Raw genomic sequence first — 15,884 nt, 5'->3', positions numbered from 1 at the left:
CTAAATGCAGTAAGTGTGGTCTTACGAAGGCTTTATAAAGTAGTACTATTCAATTCTTAACTGTTTAATTGTTAACTGGTATAACTTTTGTGGTAAAATATAGAATGGGTCATTGGATACCAGTTGATTCTCCTTCATCAAAGCCGATTTTTATTCCTCAAACTTTTTTTAAAAAATAAAAGGTCTTAGTACTTAATTTGTGTAGATTAAATGTAGCAACCTAGGGTTCCAATATAAATATTCACTAAAGTTAATGCAACAGAAGAAAAATAGGCTCTAACTATGTTAATTGAAGGCATGAGTTTCATGCTAATAAATGGGGTTTTGACATGCTCAGCTCTTGTTTGTTCAAAAACAGCTGCCCAGTAAAATACATTTTTATCATCTTCAGGTAAGTAGAATAAGGAAGCATAAGAATAAGCATAACGGAGAACAGTTCAAAACACAAATTTATTATTAGTTCATCACAAGTTATTATGTCCACTATTTTAGTTTCAGCAAAAAAAAATCTGCTTGATATATAGAACGGCCAGATTTGGTATACCACGTGCCAGGCACCAATACTGGGAAAGAAATTTGAGTACCCAAAGATCCATTGCTATTGGGATTGTCACTGCCATGTAACTGTTAATTTCATACCTAAAAAAGACTACATTATTGTAGAGGGAGGGAGGAGGGGAGGGAGGGAGGAAAGGAAAGGTTGTTCTATTATATTACAGTTGTAAGTAACGTATTTTGGCTTTATATGTTAAAGCAGATATTCCACTATTTAGGTTAGGTTAACCTAAGAACATATCATCACATAACAGACTTAGGATTTGCTAGGATTTGGCTTAGACTTTGCAAACCCAACCTTGGCATTTTATTTGTTTAGCTTTAGAATTTTCTTTCCACGTGTAAGATGCAAACATTTTAGTATAGGGCTATTTCCCAGAAAAAAATATTGAAATTTATTTTATTTTATTTTGGCTGTTCATGAACACAATGTATCTTTGCCCCCAACAGTCTTTTCTTTCTGATGTTGGACTACAACTTTTATTTATTTATTTTTGTCAATTGCTTACAAGATAATAGGTATAAGTACAAAACTAGTTATGAATACATGGATACATATAGGAAAAATTAAAATAAACAATAGGACAGGGACGGTAGGCACATTGGTGCGCTTATGCACGCCCCCTACAGACCTCTTAGGAAAGGGGTGAGGTCAATAGTAGACAGTCTAAGGTTAAAGTTTTTGGAGTTTGCGGAACAAACCACAGAGTCTTGCTTTGTTTCAGGCAACATGGCAGAGAATGGATAAAATAACCCTATTATGTGAATGAAGAAGAAGCTTTTCAAAAAAATATTCCCAAAACAAAATTCAAATAATTTTTCTGAGCTCTAGTCTCATAAAAGTTTGTACCAACCATATATTGGTTGCAATGTAGCACAAGTTTCCAAAAAAGCTGCTATTTAGAATGTTTTGTGCCATTGCTTTAGTTTCAGTTTCAGAAAAGGCACTTGTTTTGCTATTCTTGCTTATTTTTCTCTCTCTTTGAATTACCAAGCCCTTTGACCTTTTGTTCACATAACTGTAGTATTTCCTGTTTAGATAGATATATACACAGATTTTATGGGAACTATTCTGAACTTTATGAGAGTTAATAAGGTGCAGATTCGGTAGCATGGCTTTTCCTAAATGTGCTATTTTCAAGTATATGATGTTATTGAGGAAAGGAAATCCCAACCGTGCTCTGTTCAAATCAAACAAGAACTTGGTTTTATTGCTTCCTCATAATCCCATCTAAAATCCCACAGGCAAAGTGGCACTTTTTGTTTTTGTTTTCCTATCAGACTTGATACAAGTTGTTGGGTGTTCTGGCTTTGTAGGACAAAGCAATGTGTGTTCATTCACTAGATGTATTCTCACTAGTCTGATGAGCACTGCTAGGGTTGGGTGGATGAAAAAGCCTTTGCACTTCTCTTTAAAGTAAAATAATGAAGAAGAAAGCCAAGCTCAGAGAACTTAAGAAGACTTCCAAAACAAGTGAGTTGATGCTGTGAAATTCTTCTGGCAGGCTTCTGGCAGTTCTGCTAAAATGTTGTTGGGATGGGGGAGAGCTTTATCATTTTGCACCTGCTCTTTTAATTATGTTTGTCATGTCTGCCAAAAGGGTTATAGCAATTACCTAATTAAACTTTCCAATGTGGCTGTGAGGAAATGAGACAAGGTGGAATTATTCCACTCATGGGGAAACCCGAATCAAGAACTGCAATTCAGTGGTAAAAAGGTGTCTCTCAGATCAAAGGAAAGTTTAGATATTTTGGGGAAGAATTTGTGTAGTATCATATGAAGGACCTACCTTGGTATTTTGTTGTTTGCTTTATAGTCATATTCTCTCTTAAATAAAAGGGATTGTAAAATACTATTTTTATTTTAAGTTGTTATGACTTAAAATAATAATATAGACTCTGGGCAGCTTACAAAATTTAAGTAAACAGTTAAAATAGTTACAAACACAAAATGGTTAAACAGTTTATTTGTAAAAAGCATGCCTCCCAACTGCTGATTTTATAGTTGATCCTGTCTTAGTACTCAAGACACAATATTGAATGTCCAACTCAAATCCATGCTGACATTTAAAATATTTTAACAAGGCCCATATTTTAAGGCAGAATTGTGATAAGAGACTTATGCCCTGCCCTGTATAACTACCAGCTATTAAAATTCTCCCTGTTTCAAAAACAAGTTTTTGTCCATGGAGTTCATGGAGTTCATGGAGGATGGATGACTAACGAAAAACACAATTTGTTTGAATTCTGTATTTGAATTCGTTCTGTTATTAACTGTCAGAAATATTATGTCTGGAAGTGCCTTTTAGGTAGAAAGTTTTTTTAAGTGTTTGTCACTTCTTATTTCCATAAATAGGTTTGTTGCATAGATCAGAGTAATAAAACTTGGATTTAAACTCTATTCATGGACTTTTTCAGTCCTGCAAAGCAATAGAAATAATACCTAATAGCTGAACATTTTTCAATTTGCTTTGGCATTGTCTTTTTTTAAAAAAAAAACTCAAGATCAGATTCCTTTAATAATTACATGACACACTTTCACCCAAGTTATTTTGCCGGCTAGGAATGGGCCTCCTAATGTACACATTAGACAGACAGCTATTCAGAAGATTCTTTTGCAAACCATTCTTTCAAGAAGAACCAATGTAGTCATTGTTCAGAACTTCACTGCTCTTTCCATAGCCAGCAGAATAATAGGCAGAACAGTTGACTTGATGCCTGCACAAGCAAATAATTGTAATCTTCTTCATGACCCACTAACTAAATGACACACATATAAAAACCAGTGAAACATTTGAAGAATTGTATTTTCTGTCCAATTCCATCTACAGTATATGCCTCTATGTGCAACTCAAAGAATCTGTGACCACAAATTAGTTTTGACCAGTTACATAATGGTATTAAATTTGTCTCACTTTTCCCATATGTGGCAATCTAATCCCTGACCCCTTTCCTGTGGCACTTCTCAAGGTTATATTCTCTCCCCACTCCTATTTAACATCAACATGAAGCTGCTGGTGAAGTCCTTTGTCAGGCCTTATCAATACATTAATGACACCTAGCTCTGTCTTAAGCTGATGAAGTGATTATACCAATGTTCTTAGTATCTGGAAGCTGTGGTAATCTGGGATGAACAAGCTTCAGCTCAGCTCAAGCAAAATCAAGTTACTATCTTGATTTTTCCAGTGCTGATGATTTTCATCAGTTGTTGGAACCCAGGTACAGGGAATGACACTTTTTTGTGTAGTCATTCTATCTTGTTGGCCTCCAGGAATTTGCAGTTCCTTTGAAAGAGGTGCTTATGAAGCACTTTCTTGATCATTCAATTCATTAAAACAGCTGCCTTTATTCAGGCTTAGATAGCTATTTTGCAAGTTGTTCTTACAGAGGGCATAGGGAATGTCCTGAGGAACAAGAAAAAGAGCTGCTACTAAGGCAAAGATCAGACAAGTGGGACTTGAGTTCTTTCAAAAAAACTAGTTTGAGAATCCCAGACATTTCTAATTCAAATGAAGATAAAGTGCAAGATTTTGTCACTAGTTGATCTAATAAAAGTAGTTTTAAAGCTACAGAAGAGTGGCAGTTCCTAGCTGATGCCACGTATATGTGCATGTACAGCAATTTTGCTTTTGTGTTTGCACCCAGTGATATGCGGTGGCTGATGCGGATCCATGCACAGCCAGCCAGGAAAAGCCAATGAAGTAGGTACATGAATGTAAGAAAAGACAGAGTGCTTTCATTTCAAAGAGTCATATTCAGATGTTCTTTCCTACGTTGGAAAGTACTTTACAGGATTTGCAGATGTTCTTCCCTACGCTGGAAAGTACTTTATGGGATTTGCACAGACTTACTGGAAACTCTGGAAATAGAATGCTAGACTATATTGGTGTTCAGATTGATCAGGACAGTTTATTTTATCCAGTGTTCTTAGCAAAGTTGGATTATGGTGTGTCTGATGAGGCTTTTGCTGTTTCTGAATCCTTACTTGAGAGGGCTGAAGAGGTAATTAGTAAATGATGTCATGACTTGGCTGGGATCAGTTGGGGCAGCGAAGGCTAGTTTATAATATAAACACTTTTAAAATGTTTATCATAGGTTTTGCCATTTTCCATATTTGTCAAGTAATCTTGAAGAGAATGAAAGGTTTTCTGGTACAGCATAGCAACTCGGGAGATTTCCATAAAAAGGCACAGAGAATGCTTTGAGGAACAGAAAGATTTCTGAGTTGGCAGTGGCAAGTGAGGCCTGACCTTGTACAGAGAAAAAAGCTTAAATCACTCCCTGTTGGGAATATGAAAGCAATCCTAGTTGCTTGCAGCTCGCTACTATAATTTTATTGCTCAATGGCACATACTTCTGTGCAACTGAGGGCGGAAACATAAATTATGTAAGTGAATATTAATGCATTTGAAAGTAAAATGTTAATGCCTTGGAATTCACATCTAGCTGTTCTACTCATTTCTACAAAATTTTAATGTGCCAGAGTTGTATTCATACTATTTCACTTCAAATAACAGAGAATATAATATCTCTATCAATGCATAGACATTTTTAGGGGAAAACATATATGATTCATTTTTATCATAGTTATATATTGCTTTTTAATCTGAAGTCTGCTCAAATCTATAAGGATCTCCATCTTGCTGCATGTACCTGTGATTTTTTAGTCTTTCAGTGTTCTTACTCATATTAAAAGCAGTGCCAGGTACGTTTTGAAAATGTCAGCCCTATACAGATGGGTGCCTGCTAAACTACTGATATGAAGTTCATGGAGAATGTAATATATTATATCCTGATGCCCTTTCATTGCTTTCATTGCTTTATACATGCCCTAAGTTACTGATTAGGCCTACTGTCACCAGACCTTTTACTACGGGGGTATCAAACTCACGTGGTCACGGTGGCGTCATGTGTATCAGAACTGTTTTCTCCTTTGCTAAACTGAGCTTGGGCGTGGCTGGAGCGTGACGCATCTAGCCTGTGGGCCAGGAGTTTGACAGCCCTGTTTTACTAGTTGTTTCTACCTTCCTCAGTTTTTTCCCCTTCCCTTTCCTTCCCTTCTCTTTTTTTGGGGGGTGGGGAACGACAGTCTCTTTCTTTATTAATATCACCCTATCCAAATTTTAGGGCATGGAAGTAAATAGATAGTTGAAAGTTGGACTCAGTAGTGGTGGTAAAGTGGGTTTACTTTGTTTTGTTCATTTTATTTCCATTACTTTAACTGTCTGTTATTTAACTGCATTACAACAGCTGCATGTTCACAATCTGTCAAGTGCGATAAGGCTAAAAAGCTCAGGAAAGAAGAAACACTTGAATTTTTAAAAATATCTTTATTGCTGGTAGAGTATTTTAACAGAATCTTGAAAGCCTATCAAAGTGACTCTCCCACTCAACATATACCCAGCAACATTATTAAGGCAGGGTTGCTTTGCATCGCTTTGTCACATTTATTCCTTTGTAAGTTTAAGGAATATTTTTTGAACTGATTTCAGTTATCTTGTTTAACTGTTTATTTCCATACTCCATGCTCCTAGAGTCTGGCAGGCAGTCCATCATTTAAATGTAACTGGTTGCACACCTAGATTCTCCTGGTTTTTTTTTTAATACTAGTGTACTTTTTTAATACTAGTGAACTTTTTTTAATATTAGTGTAAATTGCAACAAAACTATTCAAAACAAATAGAGAGAAATGTTGAATATACAGTGAGTTTTTCAGTTTATAAAAGTTACATAAATGAACTTCTTCTTTAATATATGTTTTATGTTATTGAAAACAAAATTAAAATATGTTGCCTTGCTTTCCATATGCAAGGGACAGAGGTTATCCAAAACAACATAGATCAAAAGAAAAAAAGAGAAAAAAAGCAATTAGAGTCCAGCAAGAAGTTGAAATAAACCAGCATTTAATCAGCTAATCAACTTTCTAAAATAAAACTTTTTTTAAAAAAGTAAATATGTTAATCAAAATATCTTGGTCTTTACAGACCGTAAATGAATCCATTATTCTATTGTGCATTTTAGAAGATTTGGTTGAAAAGTAGGAACAGTGCTTACTGTCAATTATAAGTCTTTTCAAATGTCTTAGAAAACCTTATATATTTTTGTTTATAACCAAACAAATAAATATGTCTCAGTAACTGGCTGTCTTTACAAAATATGTTGAAATACTGAAGTATATCAGCATAGCAAAATTTTGTTTTATTAATTACTAATTTCTCTTTTACAGCTTCTCAGTATTTGAATAGACCACATCATGCGTGAGTACAAGCTAGTGGTCCTTGGCTCAGGTGGTGTAGGCAAGTCTGCTTTGGTAAGTTTAATGCGCAGTAAAAAGCAAAGTTTCTCTCTTCAAGATTTTGATTTTTCAAAAAAAGTGTATTTAAAATCTTGTAAGTTTGACCCGTAATTCAATAGTTAATAGTCAAGATGTTTGCATTTAAAATATTCAGAAAAGAAATAAATATCTCTTAAGTAGTTGCTTCTATAGTATTCAAATGGCAAAATTCTGAATTAACCTGAACCAGAAAACTTATACTATTATATCAAGGTTATCCGATTTCCATTTTCATGGGAGCTTCTGTATCCTCTATAATGCCTGGGAATTGAAATGTGCTTAGTAAACACATTGCCTCCATAAAGTTTGTGCTAATAATTGTTTTCTAAATGGTTATGTAAGTATGCTCAGCAGCAGCATTTTATATATGTACAAATATTGTAATATATATAACCTCATTAGATTTAACATCTTTAAACGTATATGAAGTCGAAACATTTTTTTCCTTGATAAATGAACCTTGGACCAAACTTTGTAATATATTTTAATTAAATTTGGAAGGAGTACCAGCAACCAAATACAATAAAACAAATGATCACAACAAATCTAGAGAAACAATTTTCAACCCTTAATTTAGGCCAATGGCATGTCTGCATTTTGACTGAAACAGGTGTTTTTCACAAAATGCTAAGCTTGGGAATAAGAACAATACAGTAGGTTATAACTAGTTGCTCTCTGAGCACTTAATTGCATCTCTTGGACCACCTTTGATCTGTAATGTAATACAAAGTAGATAATTAAGTGCCAATCTCCAGCATTGTAAAGAGTTTAAGAGTGTTTTGAAAAGTTTACTGTACAATATGGTTAAAACCCCATATTGTACTTTTAGTTAACTGAACCTGAATTGATGGAGCTGAATATTGTTAGAAGCTTAAAATACCACCATTTCGATGCTGATAAACACTGGTGCTTACTTTAAATTCTAAGCCTTAAATTACTATGCTTCCATGTTTACTTTATTGCTCTTTTAAGTATCATATTTTTAGCCTTGAATAAAAAAAAATAATGTTTGATGTTGGCCTACTAAAGGGAGTGAATTAGATAGTGTAGGCTTTTGTAACATTTTGTGACTAATGATTTGTAATGCTGAAATAATTATGCAGACTAAAAATTGCACTGGTAAACTAAGGAATCTCTTTTTAGTGGTTGTCCTCATTATCACTGAAAGTAATAAAATTAGAAAGAATTCATTCCCAAATCTTTTCCCTAAGAGATTGTGATCACAAAGCAATTGAATTTAAATTGATGTGTTATATAGTAGATAAATATATTTAAAATCGAATCAATTTGAATCATGATGGGAATCATTAATTTAAGAAGACAGTTTCATTATATGGATTCTATTTATTCATTAGTCTGAAAGTTTCTAACATTCAATAAGATGGATTCTTGATTGTGTGTGTGTTTGTGTTTTCAGTACTTTTATATTTCCACTATACTTTGAAAAAAGATGTATGTGAAAAATGCCTTTTAAAGATTCTTTTTATTAGAAATAACAATAACTGAGCACAGAGTTCTCTTTTAAAAACACAGGGAAATTATGTGCAATACATTTTTATAATAAATCTTACACTTTGGCTAGATAGATTTCTTCATTTCTCCTTGGCATTCTTTATTGTTCTTTTTATCTTAGCATTCCAAAAAAGTCCCTCCTGGATTGATCTGTTTTTATTATATTTTATTTAGTGGTAACAAAGTCAGTCAATATTAATATTGTTAAAGCTGGCCTTGCTGGATGACCCTGGGAAAAGAAGCTCTATTTCATTATTAGGGAATAGCATTGACTTACTTAATTTTGATAAGATGATAGAAAGAAAATATCATTAACCCACAACTTTTTTTGTGCACTCTATTGAAAGTTATACTTGCTTGATCTGAGTACTTCCAGATGTGTACCTTTAAAAGTAGAATATTAGAACTCACATAGTCATTGCTAAGAAATCTGGGACTTGAAGGTTGTTATCTGGAGGATAGCCTGATTGAAGAAGGCTGTTGAAAATAAAGATGATATAGTACTTAGTACTTATAGTACTTAGCTTATTCTATGTAGTTCTGTTCAATATTCAGTAGAGTTCCACATTCTGGATTTAAAAAGTGGAATTTAGTCTTCTGGCCTCACAAATGGTAATACGTATCTCATTTTATGTTGCAATGAATCCATTTGACATTTTGTAAAGTTGTAAATTCAGTTCATGTTTCTTACATGTTTAAGAAGACTCATCAAGCAGACAGTATTTAAAGCGATAGCAAAAGAGATCCAGAAATAAACTGAGCCAGAATTTTTTTCTGCGAGTTACCTTAATGACCTGTTGTGGCCCCGATTTCCAAGCCTATGCTGTCAGAGGAAGAGGACCTGGAAGATGAGGAGGAGGAACTGGGAATGCCTTCCTTCCCAGGACCTTCCTCTCTGGCAATGCCTTCCTCCCCAGGACCTTCCTCCCTGATAATGCCTCAGGTTCCATCAGACAATCGAGAGGAACAGCCTGAGATTAATCAGGAGGAAGGCATATCGGAGCAGCCCCTGACAGGGAGTAAAGAGGAAGAGTGTTGGCTCGATCCTAAGCAGCGTCGTAGGGAGAAACGTGAGCAGCAACATAGGAGGCGTGGGAAGGTCAGAGAGTGAACTGAGTCATTGAGCCACACCCCACAGGGGATAAAAGTGGGTGTGTTTTCTCCTGAAACTTTTGTATGGGACAAAGTTTAACCTTACTTCAGATTTTCTTCATGAATGACTATTTTTGTGGACTGACTTGTGATTTTCTGTGATTTAAAACTTTTATCAGTCCGGACTTGGCAGGGAGGACATGTGGGAATGCCAAGAATATTATCAGTTCCAAAGAATTAACTCTGTGAAGTCTGAACCAGCTTGCCTGCCTGTGTTGGTGTGAGTTTGTACTCTTTCATATTTTGGGAAAGAGGAAAGGCGAGACAGAACAATGACCTATGATTGTTCCTTATTTACCAGTAGCCTTTGACTCCATCCAGACGTACTCACACTTAGAGGAGTGCCTCCTCTCATATATTCCATTTTGGATTTTGAGATTACCTTGAAGAAGAAGTTATTTTTTAGTTGTTAAGGTAATAAAAAGAAGAATAACTACTCTTCTATTTTGATTGCATCTTCTTTGAGAAGAGGATATTTAATAGAATAGAATAGAATAGAATAGAATAGAATAGAATAGAATAGAATAGAATAGAATTCTTTATTGGCCAAGTGTGATTGGACACACAAGGAATTTGTCTTGGTGCAAATGCTCCCAGTATACATAAAAGAAAAGATACATTCATCAAAAGTCAAGAATCATAAGGTACAACCCTTAATGATAGTCAGAGGGTACAATAAGCAATCACTGTATGTATTCTAATAATTATGACGAGGATGAATAGGCAGGATTGAAATGGTGAACATGATATATCTTGATTTCACCAAAAAAAATTAATAATGTTTATCATAGGATTCTGATTAGCAAATTAGTTGAATCAGGATTGGGTATCCACAATTAAGTGGATACATAAAATATTCAGTATCTACCTGTGCAATTTAAGAGTTGCATAACCTGAAAACAAACTGCAGGAGAAAATTGCACTTGATTTCATATTGATTTCTTACTACCCCAGATTCTTACATATGAACATCTGAAGGCATGTATAGCTGAAATAAATAAGTTATTCCTATTGCTACTCTTACTCTTAACCCTCAAGTTTTAGATTACACTCTCCTCTAGGAAGGATTAGATTTCCTATATTCTACATAACACTAAATGTGCTAATAGTGATAAATAATAATAAGCAATTGCTTACAAAAAATATTCTACCTTTGGCTAAATTTAAGCCACAGTACCATAAGTCTTTACCTTTTCTATTGTGCAATTATGCCTTTGATAAAAATATAAAAATCTGATATAATTAATAAAATGCATGTTCTAAATAATTAAAATAACACTGATGTATACTCTTCTTTTGGTATTTGAAGGAAAGCTATTACAACATACGTATTTACAGAGTAGCTGCACTCCTGTATTTAGAACACTGGCTGTTTTGCAAATGGCTTAGGCAAGTGAGAATTTTCTATAATTCTGTGTTTCTTTGGTAAAAAATAACTATGTTCGAATCATTTATCTTATGTCCACACTGTACTTCAATATAATTATTTGGGTCATCTTCCCCATTTAAGTTTTTTGATAGGATGAGTTACATAAAAAGAACTTAAACTGGTATTTCATTTTGATTACATATTGAGAGACCTTTTTATAGGAGAAAGTGTAGGTTGAGCTAGACCGGCAGTATGTCCATAGTCAACCCTCCCTAAACACAATTGCAAGAAAGCAACTATGAGCATGAAAGGTATAACATTGGTTTTTTGAAGCATGCATCAATTTCTTGAATACAATATTTTCTGCAGATAATTATTAGACTTTCAAATCTGAAACCATTTATTAGGAGCAATAGCGCTTATATTCCTTGTTGTCAAGCAAAATTTTGCAGCAAAACAAGATGGGGTTTTTATTTAAGGATGTAGTGGCTAGAAAAACTTATTTTTCAGTCACTGCAGGAAAGGCTCATTATGTATAAAGGGGAAACACTCAAATCCTATGCTTTTGAATTATTTTCATTTAATTCTGGAAAGCAGAGGATTTCATTTTTAGAGTTAATGCTTGTTCAGAAGTGAGAGAGGCCTATTTTGAAAGCTTGCTGGTTGGCTTTAAATGAATGTGTAAAGTGTTGGTGTTGGTGTTTATAGTACAGCTCACAGAGAGTAGTAAAGTTGCTGAAAAATAGGAAGACTCTAACAAAGCGTAGCTTGAGTTCATTGGAATCTAGTTCCAAATTTCTCATTGTTTAAATTTTTATTTATGAATCCAGAAGCACATATTGCTTCAGTAATGAACTCTAATTCCAGTTACTTTGCTTATGCACAGCTGTCATACTGTAGCTTCTTATAGTATTTTCTTTGACTGAAAAAATGAGAGAACAACTAAATACTGTAAATTTTGGTATATTGAACCTTTTTGGCCCTACTTCTGGTTTATCTTTTCATGCCCACTTATCTGTGAGCTATGATTGTCAACATAGTGTCTTGGTTCTGATGCCTCACATCTTTAATATATTTAATATATTATCATTCATATATATATATATATATAGTATGTGTGTACACATACATACCTACATACAATGAATTCGTATGACTCAGGACTGGCTTAGTTCAGACTATATGATTTGCGTGTAAGAAACTACCTGGTTAATAAATTGGAGCATCCACAGTGGAGGGAAGGTCAAGGTAAAAGGGAGAGAGAATACATGGGCACTTAGTTAGAATGACAGTACATCCATATTGAACCATATTTCTCTGTCAGCATGTGTTTTATTCCTATGAGGTACATTCAGAATATGTGTCCTTTATTGCTAGCACTATTTCTGTGTGTGTGTGTGTGTGTGTGTGTGAGGGGGTGGGAATGAGAGAAATTGCACTTATATAGAAATATGGAGATGCTCTATGGAATTAATCGATGAGCAGGTCACAAGATAACCTTGGACATTGGATATCAACTTCTATCATTCCCGATCAATCCATGAAGGCTTTTGAATTAAGAAAAAATAGTCCAATTGATCAGTATTGGAATAGTTTATGAACCAGTATAGGAGGAGTATAACATAGCCTAAAGGAATTCAAGCTGGCTGCTATAATTTCTTACTTGAAAACAAACTAGTTAAACTGTATAATTGGACTAGTGTCATACATGCTTGGAAAAATAAACCCATTCATATATTTTGTTGAACTCGTGAAAGGTTGAAAATCAGTTTTCAGTAAAGAACCTGTTCTAAATCACATAGGTAAATATATATTATAAATATATATATTTATTCCTTTAGACCTTGGAGCATGGAAATGAAAGTCAAATAACCAAACTTAAAACTGTGTTATCAGTTGAATATTCTGTTGTAGATTTTTGGATTTAGGCAACTAACCGAATATATGTTTCCCCTTTCCTTCTTTTCCAGACTGTGCAGTTTGTTCAGGGAATTTTTGTTGAAAAATATGACCCCACAATAGAAGACTCTTACAGAAAGGTAAAATACAAGTTATGTCAAATCATACCCTTTATTTCAGTCAATGAACAGATATACATTTTACGCCTTACCTGAGATAAAATTACTTTACAAATATCAGTAGTTTCTGTGCAATAAATATTCTTATTGTGGGTGATTGGTTCTTTATACTGTACTGTAGTTGTACTATACTATACTATGATACGCTATACACTATAAACTATACATATACTTATGCTTAGATTTCTTTTTTTCTGTAAAATGATAAAGATATGATCTAAACTGGAAACATGACCCTCAGGGAAAAAAAACCCTTGATTCTTCTCCCATTTCATTTCACTGCCAACAATTAAACAAAAACAGATATTTGCTCCAAAGGTGGTGGTGTTGGAGCAAGTTATATTCACAAGATAAATTGTTTTAGCAGTAATTTGTTGGTAGAGGGGAGGGAGTGGCCTTTGAAAGAAGTTCAAAGCTCAATCTAGTTTTACAGTTCTGTGTGAATTGGTTTTTCCCACTTTTGTATTTTCTGAAATAATCAGCCATCTCTCCAAAGCCAGGAGAGTTCATTATCAAAAGCCTGTTGCAGCCACATATCTTAATACCAACAATTACATGGAATGCAGGCTTGTTTTACAATATCAGATAAAATAAATCAGAATTTGTCAAAGTTATTTACTTGCAGCATATAAATACATCACGTTTATGTGAAACGAAGATGAAATTTAAGATGGCTCCACCATAATAGTTTGAGGTTTTTTTAAAAAAAACCTATATGCTTATAGAATTAGTATATTCTCAGCTAATATAAAACTTTTCAATTTAAAGTTGAGTTATTTGGGGAAAATATTGTTTTTTTCAGTATGTCAATTTTCTATTTATTGTAAAAGTAACACAAGCTAACTAATGAAAGATTTTTTAAATGAAGTAGGCAACTTATATTCCCCAATTATTTTTGGAGTAATTTGTAACTATAAGCCACAACATTTTTAAAATCCACAAGGTAGATAAAGTCATTTATAATTTCATTTCAGATATTTTTACTCTTGATTATAATACATGTCAACACTATCTAATAAAAACTTCTAAAAATGAGTACTATTGTCCATTTGGATAACAATTCCAGTATACCAAGCTTGGCATATGAATAGTCAAAGACATGCTTTAATATGTTCAATTTCAAATTGGCAACCTATGGTAGAGCTAGAAAAACAACCTTCTTTGTTTTACAAACATTAAATATTACTGAATGAAACGATCTGAATAAATTCCTGCCAAGACCTATAGAAGTTTACCAAAGATTGGGTTCATCCAATGCATTAAACCATAATATGGCTTTTTTTTCTTTGTTTCAGCTTAGCATAATCATCCCCTTAGTAGTTGGGAAGCTATGGCTAATAGTGTACTGTGCAAAACCTTATATTCAGCATAACATACCTAAGCAAACTGGTTTAGAGTGATATGCAAAGCACACTACTGAAAACTTTTCTGTTTTTCTACAAATTAGAGAATTTTTAGAATAATAAATTATATTGATTAATCTGTGTATTTGTAAATGCCTGTGATCATGTCTCACCATAGTTGTGTGCTAAAGCACTGAATTTTTAATGCTTCAGTTGCGTGTCTTGTTTCTTTGCTTTTCAGCAAGTGGAAGTAGATTGCCAACAATGTATGCTTGAAATCCTCGATACAGCAGGGACAGTAAGTACAGATCTATAATAATTTTGAAATGCTTCCATTTGAAGACAGAAGCAAGAACATGAGATCCAGTGTTTTGGAGAAGGGATCTATCTTCCTTGGTCTAATTTTGCTTATAATATATCCAGGAATAGCTCAAGTCATACACTTACATATTTAAGATTGCTTTTATGAGAAGTAAATAGAAATTTCATGATCTTCGGTTCCAAGTACAGAATTCCAATAGTATTTGTAAAAATATTTACATAATCCTGGAATAATTTAGTTTTGCTTAACAATGGCTTAACTGGCTGTTCTTTATTGGACTCAGACCAGACCAACCTGTTATACCAACCTGTTACTGTCATTAGCTAGGACTATTGTCAATTGCAAAGCAGATAAATATGGAGATAATTCTCCATATTAATATTAATTTTCCTGAATTTTAATACTGCTTTGCTCTTTACAGCAGAAGTTAATAGATTTGAAGACATGTATTCCCATAACATATGGTCTGACTACAGTTTTCTAAAGCTAGCCGCTTATTTCATCTGTGCTGTTTGAATGCGTATAAGAGAGAAGAAAGAAGAGTCTAGTTGGACTATACACAGTTGTCCTTCACTAAAAAAAATAGAGGCACCCTCATGTACTGTATGTAAAATATAGGATAACTCCTAAAATAACTTTAGCTTTAGAACATTGTTTGGGATACTTTTTTCATTTCTAAATTTTCAAAAATTACATTGAAATAATTGATATAATTAAAAATACATCCCCATGCTTCATTGGTTTTCTGGAAGAGCAGAGTGAAAATTTCAACATTAACAATGACACTTTTGTCTCTGGTTTAACATGAGATAACTCTGTTGAATAATTAATTTTTAAATATATGTACATATTGATTGCAGGAGCAATTTACCGCAATGAGGGATCTGTATATGAAGAATGGTCAAGGATTTGCACTAGTTTATTCTATTACAGCACAGTCCACGTTCAATGACTTACAGGACCTGAGGGAACAAATCTTAAGGGTCAAGGACACTGAAGATGTAAGTAAATAGGATTTTTGTCTTGTGATCCATTGCATTTTTAAACAAGGCAGCATCTGTTTTTGTGCAGTGTCTGTGTGACTGAAAAACTGTTCTAAATATTTTGTATGAGGCAATAACATTCTTGATTGAACATTTCATTTATTTATGTGGATATTACTGGCGAATTAGTCACCAAAGTTGAATGGGCACTGAACTCTGGAAAAATTCAAATCATG

The 15,884-nt window shown here is 33.7% G+C and overlaps 1 protein-coding gene across 4 annotated transcripts in view; it reads left to right on the top strand.

Annotated features, from left to right (window-relative positions):
- RAP1A (RAP1A, member of RAS oncogene family) overlaps positions 1-15,884 on the top strand; it is an 86,756-nt gene that overhangs the window by 57,254 nt on the left and 13,618 nt on the right. For all 4 annotated transcript variants that reach the window (XM_026712934.2, XM_026712933.2, XM_087929331.1 and 1 more), the window contains 4 exons: positions 6,782-6,865; positions 12,893-12,961; positions 14,585-14,641; positions 15,526-15,666. In XM_026712934.2, coding sequence (XP_026568719.1) covers positions 6,809-6,865; positions 12,893-12,961; positions 14,585-14,641; positions 15,526-15,666 — 324 coding nt within the window. In that variant the 5' untranslated portion in view covers positions 6,782-6,808. The remainder of the gene's footprint in view (positions 1-6,781; positions 6,866-12,892; positions 12,962-14,584; positions 14,642-15,525; positions 15,667-15,884) is intronic.

Source organism: Pseudonaja textilis, chromosome 3, assembly GCF_049901715.1.
Source record: "Pseudonaja textilis isolate UNSWEBS1 chromosome 3, rPseTex1.2, whole genome shotgun sequence".
Taxonomy (NCBI): domain Eukaryota; kingdom Metazoa; phylum Chordata; class Lepidosauria; order Squamata; family Elapidae; genus Pseudonaja; species Pseudonaja textilis.
This window is presented reverse-complemented; position numbering and strand designations above follow the sequence as displayed.